The following is a 24146-nucleotide window of genomic DNA, read 5'->3' as shown; positions in this document are numbered from 1 at the left end:
AGGGTCTAGTGAAGTGACCCTCTTGGGATCAGATGGTTTATAAGGAAAGAATGAAAGTTTCCCCTCCTTTCAAGGAAATAACTTAAAATGGATATTTGTCATTTAGTGTCTGTAAGAGATTGCCCATACCTTGTCCCTACGAGAGGCAGTGTAAGAACCACAGGTAGCCAACAGCAGATTGACTGCTGATTTGGGGCAGGAACTGTGCTCCAGCTCTCAGTTATCCCAGCAGCTGAAATCAAATGGAACTGTTCCAACTGAAATATCTCGGCAAAAACTAAACTTACAAGTACTTGGGACTACAAGTCATGCTACACTAAGTTCCACAGCAATTTTGAGGATCTTTCTTCTTAAGCTTTATCTTTTTTTAAATTAAAAAAAATATTGGGTTTTGCTCCTGATACTTTCTACTCTTTCTCTTTTTTTAAGTTTGCTTTGTTAGAAGAACAGGACTGTACACATCTAGTAGATCCATTAGCCACCACACTTTAAATTGTTTTATTTCAAGTCCAATAGATATTCCATCTTTGTAACTTACCAAAAAAATAAATACTACCATAGTACCTCCTGCCTCTGAAATATGTCTTTGTAAAACTATGAACAAGAGATATTTATATGAAGTCACTGTAAAAATTACTGGAAGTGGTAGGAAGACCTTAAGCAATTATCCTGCTACAGCATCTGCATTTTGATTTTACTTTCAGTAGCTAAAGATTAATTTTCGAGACCCTGAAGTCACAGTAAAACAATAGATGAAGCTTGAGCAATATTTTTTTAACTGCTGTCAAGAAGACTGAGGTCAATCTTGAAATAGACGTAAGGATAGTATTCTTGATTACTCAGTTGTAAACCAGGGATGTCCATGCCAGGCTGCAAAAGGAAACAGGATGACTTTAGTATCAGTAAACAAACTGTTCACAGTTTGAAGCTACACCGGATTGCTTTTGTGCTCCTCTTCCACAGGTGGAATGGAGTTTTGTATTTGCTGTGCTCAAGATGGGGAATTCACCACTGAGAATCTGGCGTTTGCTGTGTGTTTTCAGGCTGCCTAAGGCAGTTAGCACTGAGAATTCATGCTTGCTTAGTGCAAGTTTATGAACACGTATTTTTGTGTGCTTCAGCTCTAGAGCAGCTCATTTCTTTCTCCTCTATGCACTGCGAATCTTATGCTTGCTGTTTTTAGGCTGTTTCAACACCTACTGGTTTATTCTAAATCATTTGTGCGCTCAAGATGGGGGTGGGGGGTGGGTGGGTGGGGAGAAAGCAAGTACTGCTGCTTGCTGAAGTTTTAGATTGAGGTATTTAGTCAACGACAGCCTCTTAGAGGGGAAGGAGCCATCACGCTCATAGCGTTTAGTTCTGAATTCATTTTTCTTGCTTGTATTGATCTGAATGCTTATAGAAAATTTTTACCTAGAGGAACTGACATAATTGAGCAGACCTATTTCAGGCCAGTAGCTGTAAACATCAGATGCTTCAGCAGAAAATGTAAGCAATCTCTATGCTTCTCCATTATAATCTGAGCCTGCCTGTTACCTTAACGCGATCTGTAACCACCAGGTATTAGAGCTGCATCCAGGGACCCTGGCAGTGCAAGGTGTGAGGAGTGCCTTGCCCTAACCCCTGGACTGTGAACCTGTTCATTGGCTAAACTGAGACAAGCTGCAGCATGCCATGAGGACGGGCTGAGAGGGCCAGGGTTGTTCAGCCTGGAGAAGAGAAGGCTCCAGGGAGACCTTATAGCCCCTTCCAGTACCTAAAGGGGGCCTATGGGAGAGATGGGGAGGGGCTCTTTATCAGGGAGTGTAATGATAGGACGAGGGGTAACAGTTTCAAACTGAAGGAGGGTGGATTTAGATTAGATATTAGGACGAAATTCTTTCCTGTGAGGGTGGTGAGGCACTGGAACAGGCTGCCCAGGGCTTTGAGCAGCCTGGTCTAGTGGGAGGTGTCCCTGCCCATGGCAGGGGGGTTGGAACTAGATGGTCTTTAAGGTCCCTTCCAGCCCGAACCATTCTGTGATTCTATGTGCAGTTGTAGACCAAATACATACATCCATTATACTTGCTGCTGCAACTTCATCCAGGTGTTTGAAGACCACGTTTAGGACATCTCTCAGGCGTTTGACAGACTTCCGATTGGGCTGCAGCAGCATTGCTTGGAAATTCACTGGGAGACCATACCTTGAAACACATCAACATACACGATCATCTGCTGCCAAGGGGCACACTTTTCCACTCCTGCCCTTCTCCCTCGTCAGTCTCCAGGCACACTAGCTGATGGTGCACTGCAGAAACAATCTCCATGGTGGTGTGCTGCCTCTAGTTGAAAGCATTTTCTTTTTTAAGACAAGAGTCAACTAAATAGTGTCTTTCTGTTTTCTGCTGCCTTCTAAGTGCCCCCAGAGAACTATTTTTCATCAGCTTCGTATTTCACCTTTTTTTGTGGTCATCTGTATTGTCTCCTGTGAGCTTCTGGAGCATGGTGCGTCAGGGATGTTCCCTCCCATGAAGGAACTGCCCCAGGAAGAGAGCTGTACATTTTGACTTCTCCAGGAATCTCTGCCCGCACTGCATGTTTACCCGCTTACCTCAGGACAGATTCAACAAAAACTCTCAAGGCTTTCACGTGAATCCAAGCCACAAACGCTTCACTGAAGTTCACTTTCAGCCAGCGCAGTAACGGGCCCTGTGAGAACAGACATAACAGTATTGCGACACCTTCGGTGGGTGAAGCGGCTCCACAGCTCACACCACTGAGGCCATCACGGGCTGCTGAGAGAATTCTCAGGCAGCCTGTTCGTGGCTCCCAGTTTATCGAAAACTCAAGTGACCTTGGGCAAATTGTGTTATCTATCCTGTGCCTTGGGTTTCTGGGCTAAACGGAGCTCACAGGATTCTGTTGGAACCATAAAGCCATTTCTGAGTGAGAGGTGCTTAGGCACGCCTGTAGCAGTTACATGGGCCGTTGACTTGATGTGCTACTTACGTATTGTTGTTTCTTATCAGAAGCTAATTTCATCAGCTCTTCCTTTTCGCATTTCAGTTCCTTCTCATCAAAATAAAATTCTCGAACCATGAACCTACAATTGAATGACATTTGCTCTCACAAGCCATAGTCTAAGCAATGTGTGTGCTCGTTTCTTTTGCCTCTGGGCAAGCTGGTACAGGATGTTTCAAAGTCGCTAGCCATTTAGCTGGTTAAAGTATGTGGAGGGTGAGAGTTGAAGTCACCCCCAGAAAGCAAGCTTCCTGCTGTCAGTAGCACAAGAGCAGGAAGGACAATTCCAGGATCTGAAGTTTGGTGCTTAAATCATAGAAATCACCGTATCTGCTGCCACAGCTCCTCCCACCCTGCCTTCTCAGTGGCCTTAGGGCCAGCAGCATCCCAAACAGTAAGGAAGTCCTAAAAACCAGTGATGGATTCAGCTGTACTGCACACAGAACAAACCTCACACCCTCACCACCTGCCTGCTAGCCTGCCCTGCCGAGCAATCAGTGCTCCTTACCTGTTCTCCCTGGCTTTAGCCTTGAAGTCATCCATCACTTTTCTAAATAGCGTCACGGTGAAGAGTCCCCCCTCTGCATCCTCAGCAATCATTCTGCGGGAGGGAAATCCACTGCTGTGATTTGACATGGCAAATCCCTCATGCCTTCTTTACCTTCCTCTTCTGCAGTTCTTTTTTCATTTATGATACTGAACAACACCCTGCTTTTCAAGAACTGCTGTGACTGAAATAGGGAACTAGCCACTGGCTACGCCATCTCCAATGTAAAACTCCCACAAGTTCAGTTCCTGAACCCACCGTAGTACGTGCGCATTCTGCCTGCCTGCTTTTTCTATGTTTCCTGATAATTTTCCCCTACTTTCCGTGCACTTGTGTTTTTGAGACAGGCAGTAGCACACAGCTTGCTTCTTTGTGCTTTCCACTTCCTCCGTTTCAGATAATCGCGCTGTCACCTCTTGCGCCCTGGATTGGACCTGATGGTCTGTGGGAGCTAAACAGCGGAATATTTAATTCCTAGGAAGGATTTTTTACTCCAGGTGAAAGGATAAGTTCATATTGGATTTGCTAGTGGAAATGACTACACTGAATTATCCTATTCTACAGCAGAAAGCATTTAAAGATGCAAAGACAGTGTTTGATCTTTGTAAAAAGTAGTTTCCATAAAGTTGTATGTGATTGCATGTGTCTGAATTATGCCTGGATTACAGTAACAAATTGTTTGCCTGTTTTACACAAAAAACAAAGGCTCTGGTTGAAAGTAGAAAGAACTAGATTACTGGAAAAGGGAACAAGCAGCTAATTGTAAAAAAAAAAAAAAAGTGATGACTTTTTTTTCTTTCATCTGCACTTCCCTTCAACAGAATAATTTCTAATTTCAATTGAGAATGAGACTGGGCAAATCTGTATGTTAACATGGAGCCCATGCATTAGACAAGTGATTCCTTCCAGGATCCAGCAATTTGAGGGCCTGAAGTATGGCAGGGATCTCTGAAACAGAGACCTTAATTTGGAATTTCACTTACTTGGTGGAACGAGGCACTACCATATCAGAGAGGGATTCATAGGTCTTCTGCCACTGTACGTAGCTTGACCTTTGAGCAACACAAAACAAAGCACAGTAAATAAATACTATACACTAGAAAGCAGATGTGTTGATAAATGCAGTTAATTAAGCTAACGGCTTAGGATAGAAGGGTTGGAGCTCTTTGTGCTGGGTTATGTGATTAAGATACATCAGGCTTCTCCTATCCTTTCCTCTCCTAGTCACCAGCTACGGAGGTATCTCCCTCAATACTGCACCCCTAATTCTCACTTTGGGTTTTGGCATGAGGAAGGGCCCAGAGCAGGCAGGTGATGATGGGAAGAAGGTGGCTTTTGGCACATACTTCCAGGCTGCCACACCGTGTCCCGTGCTCCAGGACCCCGTACAAGCTGCCCCTGATCCATGGGTAGGTGCGGTACATCTGCTGTGTGCAATCCCAGGGCTGATCTGGTGCTACACCGCAAACCTGGCGAGCGCCAGCACTGGGAGAAAGGGGTCAAGGGGATGGTAAGAGTTCGCAAAGCAAGAAGTCTGTTTATAGGGAGAATCTGAAAGAATGTGCAAATAAACTCAGCAAACTTACCTCAGACAGCTTTTTGTAACACGGTTTTCACAGACAGAAAAGTGCCGGTACTGTGTGTGTGTGTGTTGGGACAGGGCTATCTGGAGAGGAAGGGTTTTGTGTAGGCTTCCAAGAAGGACATCGCGTAACTTCACAGCTGATGGTGATGGCAGTCATCCTACGTGCAGGCACTTATGAATCACGGCCAGCAGAGGCCTTGTGAGTTTGACAGGTCTAATTCCTTTTATAAAGTGGCTGAACTCCAGTAAGAATCAGCTTTTCTGTTTTTTTTTTAACTCGTACTATTCCTAGCAGAAGGCTGTTTGAGAGCCCACTCTGCAACCATTAAAAACCTACATCCCGATTCTGTCCTGCTCCCAGTTCGGAGCAGTCTTTGTCTCTTTCTTTTGTGCCGGCACCATGCGTGGCAGAAACTGTTCTTTCTCTTTGCTACCAACTCCACCTGTGCCCCAGCCGCGGCACTGATGAGCTGCCCCAACCTGACCCAGTATCGCCTGGATCCAGAGCTTCTGCCTGAAACTCAATGCCACACGGAGCGCGTGTGCACACGCTATTGCCTTACTTTGGCACCACGACGAGCAGCGTGATAAGGTACTCGGAATTCAGAACAAAGTCTTCTTTATGCACGATGTCTGCTAGGGTCCGGGTCAGCAGATTTCCCCTATGGTGAAGAAGACAAAGAAAAAATAACATTAGGAGGGAACCAGCAGCAGCACACTGGAGGTATTGTGCTGCAGGTATAATCGCTAATAGTGTACACTGGGGTAGGAGGTGGCCAGGAAGGAGGTGACTAAAGGACACGTCTACACTTCTAAAATGGCCATTCAGTTATTTTTATTGCTACTAAAAAGAATAAAAAAGCAACTAATACTAATGGCAGAATATTGGTGACTAGGACTAGGGTAGTTTATGCCCTTTATGTGAAATGACACCATTCTGCTGCTGTTGTTTCTACGGGAAGGGTGTAGATGCTTGGCAAGCGCGCGCCTGAAGTTACCACCCCACTCCCAGTCATTGCTGCATCCTGCGGGAGGCACTTGCCTTCGGAAGGCTGCCTGTTGAGCTGCCTGTCGAGCTGCCTGTCTGACCACGCTTCAGTCAGGGTAAGCAATGTTAGTATGGACACAAGCCACCAAAGCAACCCTGAAACTCCATGGACACAGAGATGCCTCCAGCTGAAGGACAGTGGGAGCAGCAGTCTTGCAGGCAGGTGGGATCTGCGGGAGTGAGTCTCTTCATGGTCTAAGCCCACTTGATCACATTAAGACCCACTAGTGCTGCGCACCTCAGAGGTGTAGATGGCTGGGGCTGGCTGGGCATGGCTGGTGGGCACTAGGTGTGTATGGGAAGAGAGGAGCTGCCCTCTCTGTAACTGGGCAGGAGTGAAGAAGGACCTAAACCAGTAGGTTTTGGTTTGAGGTTCACTGTGCCGGTCTAAACATTAACTGGCCAGTAACATCTTATTAGATGTTTGTTCAAACCAAGCTAGCTGGCACTGGTAGACACCAGATACGCCCCTATTTAAAAGTGGACGGGATGGTGAGAGGAAGACAGGCCTGGACCATGAGGTCTCTGTTCTTCTCCCTCATCACCTTGCTGGAGGCCTGGCGCTGCTTATGTTCCCCACACAGAGCTTCTGCCTCTCTCCAGTTGTTTAAAGCTGATGTGGAAGCCGGAAAGATGCTGCGGGAAGCGGCTGGGAATTCAAATGGGGCTAAGAAAAGGGAAATGGGAGCTGTTGTCCCCTTGTCCCTCCCATCCATGATTATCCACATGGACGCAGCCTAAGACAAATGTATCTAACACTGTCTATACCAAGCTGGAAGCACTGGCCAGTGGTGCTGGCTGGCGGTGGTGAGGTATGGACACAGGAACTCAGCAAGAGAGGGGGAGATGTAACTGTGCATATGATTCTGCTGACCCTCACGGGCACTGCAGTCCCCATGTTGAGCAGGTCTCCGTGAGAGATAGCATTTTTTTGACAAACTCATTCTAAACCACCACCTGGAAGTATTTTTTCTGTGGTTTCCGGTTGGGTTCAGTGGCGCTGGTGCCAGGAATGCTCATTTTAGCTCCACATTCCGAACAAAATTCCAGCCACCCTGGGGTTTGGTTTGAGTCCCTGCAAGTATCTTCCTTGGGTAAAGGCTGGTTTCTAGGCAGGCTGCCAGCCTGGGTGGCTGATGCGCCAGGAAGGTGAGGACCTGTGTCCCGTGCCCAGAGCAAGGGGCCTCAGCAGGAAAGCGTGACACACAGGAGCATGTGTTGGACAAGAGCTTGCACAGCATGGTCTAAGTTGCTCTAAATTTCCTACGCACTGGAATTTACTATTCTCCCCAGTGATACCCCAGAGAAAAATCCAGCTTATCAGCCCTGGAACAGGTAAAGACAATAAGCAGTTGAAGAGAGGAGACAGAACATTTGGGAAGGCCTTGACAGATCATCACCTAAACTAACAGAATGAAACAAAGAAAAGAAAAATGCAAGTGGGATATGCTGGTGAGGTAGACACAGCAGGGATGGAGAACAGATGCCTTTGGCTGGAATATTGTAAAACCGACTTTCTAAACAGCATTTGCAGAGCTCCCGAAGGAAAAAGCTCTGTCTTGCAAAGGAATCCACTGGTTGACCCAGCTGATCTAATTTCTGACTCCCAGAAATCTCATCAGAACAATACAGTACATTTAGTTTTGACTCTTTCCCAAGACTGTCTGCCCACGCTGCCAATAAAATCCTATTAGGAACTACAGTCTCCCAGAGCTGATTTTGAGACATGCTGATCACACCAGCTCCCCCCGCTCCAGCTTTCGCTGGGTCATAGAATAGGTTGGAAAAGACCCTTGGGATCATCGAGTCCAACCATCAGATGCTCAGTGTGCCCAAAAGCCAGAAAAATGTGTTCCCACCAGAACACACATGGTCCACAGCACAGCAATGGGTGTGAGCATGCACTGCCCTCAGTTCAGCCGTGCAGCGGTCCAGATGCGAATGAGCATGTGTTATACTTACACAGTTTTTTTCTCCAGGCTTTGCAAATTTCCTTTAATGTTGTTGTATGCAGCTGATCGGGTCTTGAGGTCTGTCTCTATTTGAGTCACTTGCTAAAACAAAGTAAAAAAAGTGAGTCAACCCGGTGGTTGAGGTGGCGTCCTCACCCCCCTTCCCGCTCCCTCTGCGCCACAGGGCAAGGACACGGTTATCAGCCCCTCGTAAAACCCCCTGAGTACGGCCAAGGGGGAGCCGGTGTCGGAGCTCCCCTGTGGCAAAGGCCTCTGCAGAAAGTGGGATGCAGTGAGCTCCTGTTCTGTGCCTTACAGCTGTCTCTAAGGGCAAGGTCACAGCTTTATTTGTTATCCATACTGAACAACACATCACGCCTTCCCAAATGGACCGACCATGTATATAATTCATCCAGCCTGCAATGCGTTTGATTTAATGTCAGGCCAACGATTTCACAAAAGAACTCCAAAATGGAGAATGATATGGCAGTATATAAAAACAATAAAATGTTACAATGAAGGGGATTCTATTGCAGAAAGCATATCAATGTACTCTACTAAGTCTGATAAAGTGCCATACACTTATAGACTGGATAGATTTAAATATATATATCGCGGCCTTCCAGTATCTGAAGGGAGCCTACAAGAAAGATGGAGAGGGACTTTTTACAAGGGTATGTAGTGATAGGACGAGGGGTAACGGCTTCAAACGGAAATAGGACAGATTTAGATTAGATATTAGGAAGAAATCCTTTCCTGTGAGGGTGGTGAGACACTGGAACAGGTTGCCCAGGGAAGCTGTGGATGCCCCATCCCTGGAAGTGTTCAAGGCCAGGCTGGATGGGGCTCTGAGCAGCCTGGTCTAGTGGGAGGTGTCCCTGCCCATGGCAGGGGGTTGGCACTGGATGGTCTTTAAGGTCCCTTCCAACCCGAACCATTCTATGGTTCTATGAATCTGAAAATATCAACTGCTTCAGTACAGAGTGTGTGCTTCTGAGTCTGACAGCCTAAACCAAAGGCAAAGCTGTCACTGACTACCATGAGAGGAGGGACCAAAAACTGCCAAAAGACAAGTTTCCCCCTGCTGATATCTTCTTAAAATTTTGAGTACAATTTACCTTTGCTAATGCTTCTGATATATTCTTCAGCGGCTGCTTTACGGGATATTTGGCCATGTCCCACTCAAAGCGTGTCAGGTAGCTAATTAGATCAACTGAAAATGCAAAGAGATGCATTAAAGCAGACAGCTTACCAGATGGCAGGTGAAAGTTTCGGTAGCAGTCCCCAGCTACGGCCTAGGCACATCTTTGATTAACATTAGAGATGGGAGGGAACCAGAAGCCCACCTTTGAATCCTTACAGAAATTTGATATAGATCAACTCCACACAGAACATATGCCCAGTCTAATCATCTTTATAATTAGAATTATAAATATTTTTAGTTATAATTAATCATCATCTTCACAGCAGAAACAGCTTCATGTAACATACCTCAGTCTTGATTATTGCAATTTGCCTGAATTTAATCCCAGCAAGAGCTATCAGAAAAATACTTTGTGCCCAGGACCAGCAGTAATGCTCAGGGTCATTGAGGGTTTGATCAAAGACATTAAGAGTGTAACTGATGTTACTTCTCTGTGATTCAGCCAAGCACTCACTAGAAATCAAACCAATTCAGGTGGGATGAGGAATTCCTCATTGACTTTTGTACACGGAGCTCCCCAGCTCACACAAAGCCATACGGTGTTTCTCTGAATGGATAAATCCAGTCACAGCACCCAGCGATAGAAATTCACAGCAAGGCCTTGTGTGCATGCAGCCCCCAAAACAAGGCAGCCCTGGGCCATGGGGAGCGGAGCCATAGCTTCTTCCCAGAATTGAGGGGAGATGACACATAAGCCGGTCTAGAACAGGATCATGCTGTGGATCTCAGGATCAGGGCTCCTTAACATCAGAAAACATTAAGATTTGGTACATTATGGTACCAAATAAAGAATTCTCCTCCAGCAGCTCATGAAATCAGACAGCTCTGTGCCTAAGCTGACTCCTGAGAGTCCTTAGGGTGCCAAACACACTCCTACATAGTGTTCTTGAGCAACTTAATCGGATGGGATAAACTCACAGCAAGCAGAGGGGCTGGGACTGTCCCCCTGCAGGTTAGGGAGGCTAGAGAAAGGCAGCAGGCAGGGTCTCGATGTCTAGGCAAGGAAGCCAGAGGCAGTGTCACCTGCAGGGTAGGCTTTCTTCCAGACCAGGAGAATATCTGGGAAGTCGCCTTGGGGAGATGGGGACCAAAACAAGTTCCAGGTGCCAGGTAAAAGGAGGAGCATGCCGGGGCCATTCAGTGCTCTTCACCGCCTTCTCCAAAGAATTAATTCAGTCCCATAGCGAGGTTTGAGCACAATTCCTTATGGGCTGGACTTCCAGGGTGTGGGGAAAATTTTATGAACCGAGATGCACGGGAAGGAATGTGAAGAGTTGTGCAACTGCCGCACTACCAGGCTGAGGGTACTACCCTGTCTCGCGTGATACCGAATACCCTTGGCAGGACAGGGCTGTCCTTTCCATGGGCTTCTCTCGCCCCACAACAGAGTCAGTTTACCCTATTAGATTTCTAAAGCATGGAAACTCTTATGTTAGGAGGAAACAGGCTTCTGAGCAAGGGATAAACTGCCTGGGAGGCAGAGAGCACTGGCATGAAGGTGTTCTCCCCCTCTTTCTAAAACTACAGCTGTGTAAACCTCCCCCACATCCCATGGGCAGGAATCACGAGGCGAAGATCCAACCCTTCCTGCTAAGGTCTGATCGGGAATCAGCGAATTCTCCTGCACGGGAAGTGTGTGGGAAGGGGGCAAAACCGCAGAAGGCAGAGCGAGCTATCACACAGCTCCAGCAGCGCTTGCTCGTGGTCCCTGGGGGAAAGGCAGGGAGATCGAAAATACTTGAGCAATAAAATTCATGGAGCATTTTCAGCACAGGGTACCCGACACAAGGGTTTCATCCTGCTGCCTGTCTTCCAAGCTTTCTTGCTTAGGCTTTGCTAAATTCAACAGGAGTGAGACCTGCAAAGAGCATGGTATTACTGGGCTGTGCGGAGGAACAGTGTAATCACGGGCTCTGACCTATATATAGCTGAGAAGATACGAAAGTTCCTTGTAGACCTACACGTGCCCTTTCTATCCTCGCATTCCTTGAATCTCAGCAGCATTCAAATGTTAGGCAGTTAAGCACAGCATGAGTTCTCAGCCCATTTTACAAGTTCCCTCTTGAGCAGTGCTGTGGCATGAGTGCAATTTAGTTAAGCAGCCTGATCTCGGGGATGGCACAAACTACTGTGAATGCATCAGCAGAACTGAGCTTAAAATGCCAAGCAGTCCAAGCACCCTGATGCTCCTGGAATGGCACCTTTCATTTATGGAACCTGTCAAGTCACTTCTAAAAGACTTCGCATCCAGGAGACATGCTTCCTACCTACCCCAACGTACCCACAGCTGCCCAGGAACCCCACAGCCTGAATCTCTCGTAACTCTGATTTATTCACCCAGCTCTAAGAGGCAATGTTAAATACTTTCCCTCCAAAACACTTCTTCAAAATTGTTATGCTTCCCATTATGCTTTGTTTTGAGCTCATTATAAAGAACGGAGTTACTCCACCACTTACTAAATTTTAAAATTCATTTGAGTTCAATATTACTATAAACAAAGAGAATTTGGACTGAATCTTTGAAGAAAAGCTTTTCCTTACCTTTCACATTGTTTATTTTGTCATAAGCGAGAAAGCATTTCCTGCTGTTGTGATATGCTAAGAATCCCTTTATTACACAAACACACGTTTTCCTTCTATAAGAGAGATCTCCACATGGCTGCTTTCGACTGTTGCCCACTGGAAAGTAGTGTGTGGCCACTTAACTAAGAGTGCTGTATTTTCTAGTACTTTGCATTTTTCTGCACACAAATCCGACCAAACTGCTGTCAGGATTATATACAACTGAGCTAAGATCAGAAAACTTATACACTGTCACTTAAAACAAAATCTGAGTTGGGATGGTCTAATAGTCTGAAACAGGACCATGCAGCACGAATATAACATAAATATAAAATTATAATTTTGTTTCTGATTTCATGACCTCGAGGAAGTCTTCAACTTTAGGGACCTTTTGCTAACCAGAAGGGGGAGGAGGAAGAATTCATACAGTGAAGTTGCTGCTGCTTATGAAGAATGACACTGGAATGTATTAGGGGAATCCTCATATACTGAAGCTGACTCAGTTTTTTAAGATGCAGTCAATAATCTTGGAAAGGTTAATGTCTTAGTTTAATATGATTTGTTTGGATGATCAAATCCAAACAGAGGACAGAAATCAGTAACACAGCCAAGTAATTTCCACATCCTTCTATTACAATACATGCAGAGCTGACAGGGAAGGAAAATAGTATAAAAAGAGGAAACAAAGGAAATAGGTGAAACCTGTTGTTTCTCAAGTCATAGAGATATCGTGATCAAGCTACGAGGTTGTTACTTGAGAAATCCATCGTAACCTGATCACTGTATCTCTACAACCAGACCAAGACTTGTCTCTAGCACTAATACACACAAATGCATGCTTGTAACATCACTGCAATCATCAATCCTCAACATACTTTTGAGACATTTCATTTTATCCTTTAGCCCTGGAACACAATAAGTGGGATTATCGTACTCGTCAAGCAGTTGCACTCATCAAATGCCAGTCTTACATCATGCGAGGAGAACATTTCTAAAAGAACATCCTCCCCACCCTTTACTCATACAGATCTTAAGCGCAACACTGCAGGCATCAAAGGGTGATGGAGCGTGCATTCTTAGTTTATTTACAAGCGTCATTCTACAAGCCTGTAATTACCATGTGTAACACATCCGATTTCGTTGTACTTTTCTAGGATAGATGGGAATCTGCTTTGGAACACAATCAGGGTTTACTGAAACATGCGGAGATTTAGGAGCCATCAGTTTCTAAGTGTTAATTTTGTCCTTGACGTAGGCTCCCTTTAGGACCTCGAGTACCATACTAAATAACAAAGGTGGAAAATTAGTTCATGGAGGTTATAAAAACACCATATTGAGTACTTAGTGATGATGTAGGGGAGCATACAGTAAGGTAGTGGGCTCCCATGGCCCCCTCCCATGTCCCAAGTGTCCCTGCCTTCACTGCCTGCTCTCCTCCGCTACACAGGTGCTGGCAGCCAGGGCAGGACACCACTGAAGGACGTTTTCTCCTAACAGGAGTAGGAGCTGCATGTCCTGCCAGCCCCTGGCACAACCTTGTGAGTGCAGCCCCGGCTCCGTGGTTTAGAGCTGTTGCCTCACACGTCCACCCGTGATCCACAGTTAACAACATGATCTATCCCAGCACTGTAGGAGGGAAGGCAGATCGCTACCAGATCGCTGACAGATCTCATGCAGCCATACAGAATGAGATTTAGCTGCCTGTAAGAGATCAAGCCCATACAGGGCAGAGAAAGGTGCTACATCATTTTAGGAGGGAAAAAGGCTGTCTCCTGCTTTTCTCTTCAATCCTCAGCTCCGGTGTTAGAAACTAGTTCAGGCAGACATTAGTACTAGACACTGAACACTCCTGTAAGCAAAGCCGGTGCTGGATAAAGCTTCTGCTAACTTTGAGAAAAATGGGAGCAGGCCAGATGTGTTACTAAAAAATGTTGCTGATGTTTGTCCTTTCTAATGTGTCAGTGTTTCAATTCCACATGTTCATATTCTGAAGCAAACACAAGCAGCATCAATGCATTTAAAAAAAAAAACCACATTCACAGCACCTACCTCCATTGGCCAGAAGATTTTCCTGGACTTTATCTTTTGAATCCTCCATAACTTCTCCTATGTACTGGGCTATTTTCTTTATCACGCTTAGGTGTAACAAGAGAGGCTTTGTTAGTGAAGAAACAAAATGAATATAAAACAGTTGCCACAACAATCTGATAAACACGGAGATGCCCACACAAAACATTTCTGAAGCAAGGCAGGTTACTTTGCAACTCAAATTATGATAAACAACCTATGGCATATTGCCTTATTTCTAAATGCACCGATCTCTGCAAACATACAGGTAATATCATCTCCCCAGTGCTCTAGACTTTCAGAAGATCACGATTCAGTCTTCTGTACGCTTGTGATACTCATAGCAGAAACCGGAAGGCAAGACACCCATGTTTAAACTCTGAAGGTGATGGAGGAAGAAGAGGCTACATACAGACTAACTCTGGCTGAGACTCTGTTCCATAGGATGCTAAATAAACCCTAAGGGCTTACTGAGATAAGGTTCTTACAAAGTTCGCAGGGGAAAATGACAATGTTCTCTGGTTTGACAGAGAAAATTTCCTTCTTATTCCTCTTCTTTAGGGGACTCTTTAGCGTGGGGGACAAGCCACTCCTTTAAGGTGTGGGAAAACTAGATTCAAATCCTCTTTCTGCCCGATTCAGAGCAGTGATTTGAACAAAGCCCCGCCTGGAGAACATTGTCTCCACACGGTTACTTATTCTTTGCTTATTTAAAAAATGGATTCAAGTCCCTACAGCAGTAGATCCCCCTGGCTCCAGACAAAGTACCTATCTCATACAGGCCAAGAGCCTTTCTGTTTTTTCTAGTATCCTTCTGTACTCAGAAATATTCACAGAATTTGGCCTTCAGTTCCCTAGCAGTTCCAGGTTGACTACTCCTTGTAAAAAAAAGCAACAGTGAAAAAGTAACTGCCTGATCATGAAATTGTCAGAGGCATGAAGTGGACATAATCCTTGGCATGGTGACATGGAGTAGAGCATAATGACAGGCTTCTTCTCCCTTTCTTTTCTTACGGAGGGGAGAGTACTACAGCTGCAGATGAGCTGGAGACTGAAAGAGCACCTGCAGTGTTTGGACAATGTGTCTTGTGACATCCTGTGGCTTTCAAGAGTTCAGGAAAGGGTCTTCAGACCAGCTATAGATATCATAAGAGCATCAGGGAAAAGGATTTGTTTTGATGTGCTGCAAAGCAGATTTATGGGCTATTTAAAAGTAGTAATTCATAGAGGTAAAGATTCTCTCTATCTCCATTCCTGTGAAGAAACTCACAGTCTTTGGACTGTGCAGTCTTTGGAAAGGTTTTCCAGTCCTGTGATAGGGAGGAAAAATCTGAGATTGCTGATGCTGCCAAGAATGCAGTAGTCAGAATTCCTGCAGTTTGGGGTCCTTCAGCCTGGGGAAGAGAAGACCTTATTGCAGCCTTTCAATATTTAAAAGGGGCTTATAAGAAAGATGGAGAGAGACTTTTTATCAGCGCCTGTAGTGACAGAACAAGAGGCAACAGTTCTAAACTGAAAGTGATTTAGATTGGACATAAGGAATAAATTCTTTACTCTTAGCATGGTGAGGCACTGAAACATGTTTCCCAGAGAAACTGTGGATGCCCCATCGCTGGAAGTGTTCAAGGCCAGGCTGGATGAGCAGCCTGGTCTAGTGGGAGGTGTCCCTGCCCATGGCAGGGGGGTTGGACTGGATGATCTCTAAAGGTCTCTTCCAACCCAAACCATTCTTCTCACAGTCCTGGACAGGTACAGTTCAGAGTACCATTGTACTCTAGTTCACAGCCCTCTCAGGACTGCCACAGTTTTCTGGCTGCAGCCACTTAGGGACCCGGTGCCAGCTGAGCTGCTTTCATTACTGTTGAGTGCAGCTGGGGGCTAATCTGATATCTGGGAGACAGTTAGCTCTGGTCTCCTTAGGTACAGATGGTGGGACATGTAGGTGCTTTCGTGTACCCGGCAATCCAACTACCTTCCAGCCCACACGCCCCAATGTTCCTGCAGCAGGATCCAGCCGGAATGCGTGTACATGCTGGGCCAGAGAAATGTTCTCCAGTCCCAGCTTAGTCTTGTGCCTTGCCTTGCATCCTGTGAAATGCAAGCGGGATTCACTCATCCAATACATTCCCCATGCAATGACAGAACACACACCCTGTGTACCACTGATGTCTGAGGCAAGTGAGAGCAATCAGACCCCCGGAGGAGCCCCATCAACTATAGTGACATCCAACAGTGAGCAGCATTCACAAACAAGCCTTTAAGCTCTGCCTTTAGATGAGATGAATCCCACCTTGAGCAAATATCATGCTCAAATTATGTGTTATAAAAGGAGAGGGTTTCAGCTAAACTGCCTCAAGAAGTAGTAATAAAAACCTGTACGGATAACAACTCCATTTAGCCTATTATTATCATAGAATCGTCATGGTTAGAAAGGACCTTTGAGATCGTCGAGTCCAACCATACACACATACACAAAAAAAAAAACCCAAACAAAAAACCCTACAATCTCTGCCACTAGAGCATGCCCTGAAGTGCCACATCTAGACGTTTCTTAAACACCTCTAGGGATGGTGACTCAACCACCTCCCTGGGCAGGCTGTTCCAGTGCCTGACCACTCTTTCAGTAAAGGAATTCTTCCTAATATCTTATCTAAACCTCTCCTGCCGCAACTTGAGACCATTTCCTCTGGTCCTGTCATTATTCACCTGGGAGAAGAGGCCAACACCCACCTCTCTACAACCTCCTTTCAGGCAGTTGTAGAGGGCAATGAGGTCTCCCCTCAGCCTCCTCTTCCCCAAGCTAAACATGCCCAGCTCCCTCAGCCTCTCCTCAGGTGACCTGGTCTCCAGACCCCTCACCAGCCTGGTAGCTCTCCTCTGGACACGCTCCAGCACTTCAATGTCCCTCTTGTACAGCGAGGCCCAGAACTGAACACAGCACTCGAGGTGAGGCCTCACCAGTGCTGACTACAGAGGCACCATCACTTCCCTGCTCCTGCTGGCCACGCTATTCCTGATACAAGCCAGAATGCTGTTGGCCCTCTTGGCCACCTGGGCACACTGCTGGCTCATGTAGTGCTGGCCGTCCACCAGCACCCCCAGGTCCTTTTCTGCTGGGCAGCTTTCCAGCCACTCTTCCCCAAGCCTGTAGCGTTGCTTGGGGTTGTTGTGACCGAAATGCAGGACCCTGCACTTGGCCTTATTAAACCTCATACAGTTGGCCTTGGCCCATCGATCCAGCCTGTCCAGGTCCCTCTGTAGAGCTTTCAGTCCCTCTGTTGAGCCTTCAATGGCTTGGAAGACTCTCACATTTTGCTTCTGAAATTGCTGCTATGTCATTAATTTAAAAAAAAAAAAAAAAAAAAAAGTCTAACACTCCTTAAATGACACTGTGTATTAAAGGGTGCTACCAGCTAGGACTCCAAAATACTGTGGGGAGCAGAAGCCCTGCAATCTGAGGCCACTGCAGAACGCTCTGCCGACCGAGGGCTCAGGAGAACCCTCGGGTAAGAGTGACCGAGGGGATCATCAGCTTGAGAGCGCTCCCTGCTACCACAGTGTGACATGGAAAAACACTCCGCCTCCCTGCGTAAATAAATAATAAAAGTATGTGGAAACAATAGATCCTGCAAACTCTTGCCCCTTCTCTGCTGTCCTGGCAGGAGGCAGCGCTGACAGGTTTGTGCTGCCCGGCTTTACTGGCAGTTTTGTTTATCTAGCAACAGTTCAGCAAGTAGCTGTTTCAGAGGAGCAGGAACACAAATGTTCAGGTCATTTGAAGAGTCTTGTAACCCTCTGGATGCCATTTACTTCAACAAGGTGCGACTGCTTGGCATTTTAACCCTTGAATCACAACTTAGACTCAAAACCTTGGGCATTTATTTAACGCAAAATGCTTTTGTACGTCCGTGTGGGACTTGATCTGTGTTGACTATTCTCTGCTGTTAGTCTACTCTAATGCATTTTTCTTATTTTTTAAACGCATTTTTCTTATTTTTAAATCTTGTTGATCATTCTTGATTGACCTAGCTGGATGGAAAAACAGGACACATAGGAAGAGTCCTTACCGCAGAAGCTTATGGTGGAAGGGCCTTGCTGACTCCTTTGCTCGGTACCTGTAGCACGTCATATGGCAAGTGTCATTACTGGCATTAAAGGGACAACTAGTGGAGCAAAGTGGCATTTGGCTTGAAGAAGGAGCTGTACCACGTTGTCAAGTTAGGACAAAGGTAACAGAAAGAGACGGTGAGCCTAGGAAGCTCATACTGACAATTCACTTAAAATTAGCTTCCGTGACCTTACACAGATCTAACAGACGGCTTTTCAGAAGTCCTAATTCTTCACAAAGCTGGGAATTAGCTAAGCCTTTCTGAAAATCAGTTCTGCATGATTTTTGGCAGCCCTCAAACGCAGATTGCACAGTTGCTTGCCGATCTGCTGCCCTGACTAGCAACACCTTCCAGTAGAACAGACAGCAGGTATTGCCACTCTCTCTCCCCAAATTTGCCCCCTTCACCACTTCAGGAAGAATCTCTGCAGTATGAACCACAGGCCTGAACATGTTTACAAAGAATTTGGGACAGGTTTTTTTGGCAGGGTCACAATGGAGATGGTTTTCTTCATGACTTGAGTATTAAGTTGTTCTGTCCTGCTAAAAATCCTGAAAAAAGCAATAGGGGTCTATTTTAGGTAGTTCTATGAGGAGCAGGGAGCCGGGCTCGATGATCCTTATGGGTCCCTTCCAATTCGAGATATGCTATGATTCTATGATTCTAAAAAGCTCAGCGTTGTGTGCAACCCAGAGTGATCAAATGTAATCATCCTAATACAGCCCTGCTGTAGCACCAGTAAAATAGTAAAAAAAAAAAAAAAAAAAAAACTACCGAGAAATGTATTCTAGAAGACTTATTTTCACCTAAACTGCCTCACACAGATGTAAACAGTTTATATCGGTGCTTCTGTATGTGTTTGCAATTGCCAGGCAAAATTTATGAAACTATCAAGCATATTTAGACAAGCAAATCCTTATCAGTCCTGGCTGGGGGAAAAAAAGATAAAAAGCCCCAGAGCTAACACGTGCCTCTGTGACCAAAACCACAACTATAAGTGAGGTATACTTCCAAAGCAAAAAAGAACCCCCTCCCCCCCAAAAACCCCCAACAGCTTGTACTTTAATTGCCTCAACAACAAAGTCTACTTTGTGCCATGAAGTATCTTACAACCTGGCATTTTCTCAGCTTGCTGTACTATATTATTCTTTGTGCACCCAGGTCAGTTTGGCCCAAAAGGCAATCTGGGCAATGATCAGCAAGGAGATCATGTGAGTTTTTGCATAAGTAGGTTTGATACTCTGATCTAGTTAAAGATGGCCCTGCTTACTGCAGGGGGGCTGGACTCGATGACCTTTAAAGGTCCCTTCCAAACCAACACATTCTAAGATACAATGTGAGTCAATATTGTGGTTTTCAAGGAGTTTAAAAGCCTGGAGAGAGGAGAGCTCCAGACTTCATTCATAAGAACTTATTCATTAGAACTCCTGTATCTGGTTGAAAAGGGGCAGAAGGCTAAAGAGAAATATTCTGGGAAAATCATGGTTGCACCCTAAGAGTTGCGGTCAATGGCTCAATATCCAAGCGGCAACCAGTGACGAGTGGTGTTCCTCAGGGGTGCTGTTTAACATCCTTCTGGGTGACATGGACAGTGGGACTGAGTGCACCCTTGGCAAGGTTGCTGATGACACCAAGCTATGTGGCGTGGTTGACATGCTGGAGGCAAAGGATGCCATCCAGAAGGAACTGGACAGACTTAAGAGGTGGGCCCGTGTAAACCTCATGAAGTTCAACAAGGCCAAAAGCAAGGTCCTGGACGTGGGTCAGGGCAATCCCAAGCACAAATACAGGCTGGGCAGAGAATGGATTGAGAACACCCCTGAGGAGAAAGACTTGGTGGATGAGAAGTTCAACATGATGCATCAATGTGCACTCGCAGCCCAGAAAGCCAACCACATCCGGGGCTGCATCAAGAGAAGCGTGGTCAGCAGGTCAAGGGAGGTGATTCTGCTCCTCTACGCTGCTCTCGTGAGACCCCACCTGGTGTACTGTGTCCAGCTCTGTGGCCCCCAACATAAAAAGGACATGGACCTGTTGAAGCGGGTCCAGAGGAGGGCCATGAAGATAATCAGAGGGCTGTAGCACCTCTCCTATGAAGACAGGCTGAGAGAATTGAGGTCTCTTTATCAGGGAGTGTAGCGACAGGACCAGGGGTAACAGTTTTAAACGGAAAGAGGGTAGATTTAGATATCAGGAAGAAATTATTTGCTGTGAAGGTGGTGAGACACTGGCACAGGTTGCCCAGAGAAGTTGTGGATGCCCCATCCCTGGAGGTGTTCAAGGCCAGATTGGATGGGGCTTTGAGCAGCCTGGTCCAGTGGGAGGTGTCCCTGCCCATGGCAGGGGGGCTGGGACTAGATGATTTTTAAGGTGCCTTCCAACCCGAACCATTCTGTGATTCTATGATAAGGTCAGGGAGGGCTTCATATTCTCTAAATGCTGTTTTATTAATTTAAATTTCTGGATGGGGTGGGAGGATGTTCTTTCTTTTAAAAAAAGAACTTTTTAAAGCAGTTTCCTTCTGAGATTCCCTAGCACTGCCACTCAAATGGATTGCTGTGCAGACAAAACTATCATGAACTTAAGGCAGTTAAATTTTAAGGAATGATCCTTTCTTTGTGATGACTGTGATGGCAGTCAACACAAGGGTTAAACAAAGCCTATCCACTTTAGCCCGGTTGTAGTCCAGGCTGAACTGAGTCAGACCGAGGTGAACACAAGGACATACCGTCCCATAAAAACAATGTCTGTTTCTCATTTGTAGGCAGTAAATAAGATCTATTTTACCTTTCAGCAAAGGTATCAAGTTTTCCCAACTCATCTGACAGACCAACAAGAGCATCCAGTGTCCCCACCTGTGCAAAAGATGAGAAGTAGGTGAAAGATGCACAAGTCTGTCTAAGGCTTCTGTTGGCAGAGTCTTAGGGACACCGACTTGTGTTTAGCACTTGTGAATCCAGTAGTTTGGCGGAACTTTATTTACTTAGTGGAAAATAGTAGCAATTCCTTTACCCAAGACCTAGGGCATAAAAAGCCTTTTCCAATAAAGGAAAAAACGTATGTGTAGTCTCAAGACTACACGTCAGTGTCTTCCTTCCTGTTTTCCTTCCTGTATCATCAAGTAGCACAGACTGGTCTTTTACATGATAAAATAGTGACTAGAAATGCACACAATATACATAGAAACAAATATGATGTATTGAGCGAACGAAGGGAAGCAGCACTTATTCAGAAGGGGGTCCCTGTCTGCATTCTTTGCTATTACCAGCGACTAAGGCTCTCACAAAGCCATTTCCTCCAAGACCTACATCTGCTTTTTGTACGACTCTGTCACAGTCACAATCTTATGTTTATGGTATTGCAACATATTGCCAAACCTTTTCTTATAATGTTGCCAGCTCAACATTACGAAGGGTCAAGCTGAAGAAGAAGAAACAAATTTTACATAGATCAGAATATTAATGGGCCAGTTGCACCTTCAGGTACTGTGAATGCTTTATCTCCTATGATGTCAGCAGACACACCAACATCTACTGGGTAAGACCCATAGATGGTAAAAACCATATCAATCTCAGGTGCACAAAAAGCAACATTCCCAGTCTGAAAGATCCATGCGACAATTCAGTAGGTTATTACTTGAGAACAGGCCACGCTCCCCTTTTACTTGCATCCTTATGTAACTGGGATAGCTCAAGTTATAACTGTTAACAGTCTTTCTGGATTAAAGCCAGATCCTGGATGCACTAAGAGTAGCTTCATTAAGTGATGGGTTATGGCAACTCCCCAAGGAACCAAGTTCTACATCAACAGTAGCTCCCCTGACTTTAATATGGATTTTTCATAGCCACAACTGAAACAAAAATAAGGTGCAGATCTTATAAAATAAGGATTAAATAATGCAAATATATATAAAAAAACCCCATGGATTAATACCGTTCCTATTTACATGATGATTTGAAGTTGGGTAATATAGCTGAATATAGACACACATCTGTTCCCCAAGGAATAATGTACATTACAGCACTGTTTTCTCTGTCAGCAGTCTCACTGGCACGGTTCTACGTGCTTAGCTACTCCCTTTGCATTAGCGATCCAAGATGTACAACGCTGTATGACTTTCACGACTGGGAGCAAACGGTACATCGAATGTAATAGATCAGTTATTTAACTCATCTCACTCATCTTCCCTCCTTATACATACATCCTTCCAACGTGAAGGTCAGCTTCAAGCACAATGACTTCTTTTCTCTCTGATCAATTTCCAGTTGACTGAACACAATTCAGTCCCTGACACCAATCTTCTTCTACTCCCTGCATATTATCCCAAAAGATAAATCCCACATTTATCCCGAACGTCTGTAGTCCTGGTTAATGCTGCTGTATCACCCACACCCAAACCCTTTCCTTGTTTACCTTTAAGTCTGGAATATGAAATTTGCTGTTGCTGGACAGGCTCGATTTAGATGTCACCATGTTCATTCTCTCCCATGCCTGCAGATTTGTTTTATCGCCCGGAGCAGAAATTAGCCAGAACTCCGACATGATCTAGTATTTTCCCTTTGCTCCCGGACACTGTAGAAACACAAACCAGGTAAGTGGCTAAAAGAGAACAGCACAAAACAGGCTATTCCCTAAGAACAGAAAAAGTTAGAACAGATTAATGATTTTTTTTATCAGAAACACAAGGAGAGGGAGTCAGTCCTGTGTCTCTGGCTGAAATGGAACATGACCTTCTCCAAAATGTCACGGCTGTTGCTCCTTTCTCAGGGTTGTTTCACCCAGTTTCTGAATGAAGAAATGAAGCTTCCTCCTCCCCTTTTCCCTCCCAGCCTGTTCCATTCACCCCGCACTGTCAGTCCAGTCTGCATTGTGGAGTTCGGGGACTCCACTGAACCACCCAAATGTAATTAAGGATTTCTGATTGACAAATATTGTCTCGCAAATTTTTGGACACTTGCAGGCAAAGCTGAAAGCAAAGACCTCTGCTCAAGCTATAGGCTGCAAAAGATGCCACTGGCATGATGGAATACTACTTTCTCCTGTGTTTTTCTCCCCAGGCTGGATAGGAAGGGAAGGAGCTGGAGGAAGGCACGTCGCGACATACAGAGACGATATCAGCAGAAACACCACAGCTAGAAGAGTCGCGAGAACCCACGGGGGACAACTTCACGGGTGTTCACCAGGGCAGGAGAGCGAGGAGCAGAAGCGAGCCCTGCGAGCGGCGATGTGGGGGGTGCGATGCTGCCGGCGGGGGTGTGTGCGGGGGTGTGTGTGTGTGTGTGTGTCCCTGCCCGCTGCCTTACCTGCGCTCCTTGCCGCTCCCTGCCCGCTGCTGCCAGCCCGGCGGCTCCCGGCGGCGGACGGCGGGGCGGGCGCGGACATGCTCGGTGAAGCGGCCGGGGCAGGGCCGGGGAGGAGCGGGCAGGGCCGGGGCGGGGGGAGGCCGGGCAGGCGGGAGGGAGGGCAGCCCCCGGAGCCGGACCGAAGAGGGTAGGAGGTGGGCAGGGAGGGCTGCTGCCCTCGGGGAGACGATCCCTTAAAAGCCGGCGGCGGCTCTGATCCTTGCGGCTTTCCGTCTTTTTGCTGTCTTTTAAACTCGCGAAAAGACTGCAGAGGGCATTTCTTCTCGTTAAACGCTGACTGGCTTTAGCAAGTCTGAAGGTTTTGGAACAAATGAAGAAACTTTTGTGACACTTTTGTTTGTGGGACTTCCCTGGATGCTTTATTTAAGAAATACTCATGCGGCGCAGGACTCTGCAAGGTAGCGATGCTGCCTCCCTTGGCGATGCTTCTCCCTTGGTAGAATGTAGCTGTGGCTTTTAGTCCTTTCTAAGTCTTGAGTTTGCCTTCAGTTCGCCTTAAGCTCGCCTGAGTTGCCTTAAGCTCGCTTAAAATATTGGGAGTGCTTTGTAGCTTGTATGGAGTAATGTTCTGCAGACCCTCCTAAACCAGACGGGCTCTGATGTAAACAAGAGTCTAAAGCTTCCAGTACCTGCCTTTGAGCGGCATCTCTGCAAGCGGGAATACAACCCCCTCAGGAAGGGTACATGGTGCATCCAGTTCTCATTTTCA

General features: G+C 46.0%; 1 protein-coding gene across 2 annotated transcripts; it reads right to left on the bottom strand.

The window, feature by feature from the left end:
• Positions 1–465: 465 nt before the first annotated feature.
• ATP6V1C2 (ATPase H+ transporting V1 subunit C2) lies at positions 466–23468 on the bottom strand. Of its 2 annotated transcripts, XM_074581848.1 has the most exons (14): positions 23378–23468; positions 22488–22646; positions 20862–20929; positions 13948–14033; positions 12774–12803; positions 9251–9345; positions 8143–8234; positions 5696–5794; positions 4531–4599; positions 3509–3601; positions 2989–3082; positions 2591–2688; positions 2054–2183; positions 466–870 (listed from the first exon to the last, which is right to left on the bottom strand). In XM_074581848.1, the coding sequence occupies exons 2-14, from the start codon at positions 22614–22616 to the stop codon at positions 775–777; spliced, it is 1179 nt and encodes a 392-aa protein (XP_074437949.1). In that variant the 5' UTR covers positions 22617–22646; positions 23378–23468; the 3' UTR covers positions 466–774. The 2 variants fall into 2 exon arrangements, with proteins under 2 accessions (XP_074437949.1, XP_074437950.1); XM_074581849.1 differs by lacking the exon at positions 12774–12803.
• Positions 23469–24146: the final 678 nt, after the last annotated feature.

Source organism: Larus michahellis, chromosome 3 (genome assembly GCF_964199755.1).
Source record: "Larus michahellis chromosome 3, bLarMic1.1, whole genome shotgun sequence".
NCBI lineage: Eukaryota > Metazoa > Chordata > Aves > Charadriiformes > Laridae > Larus > Larus michahellis.
The sequence above is the reverse complement of the archived record's forward strand: the minus strand, read 5'-3'. Positions and strand labels throughout refer to the sequence as shown.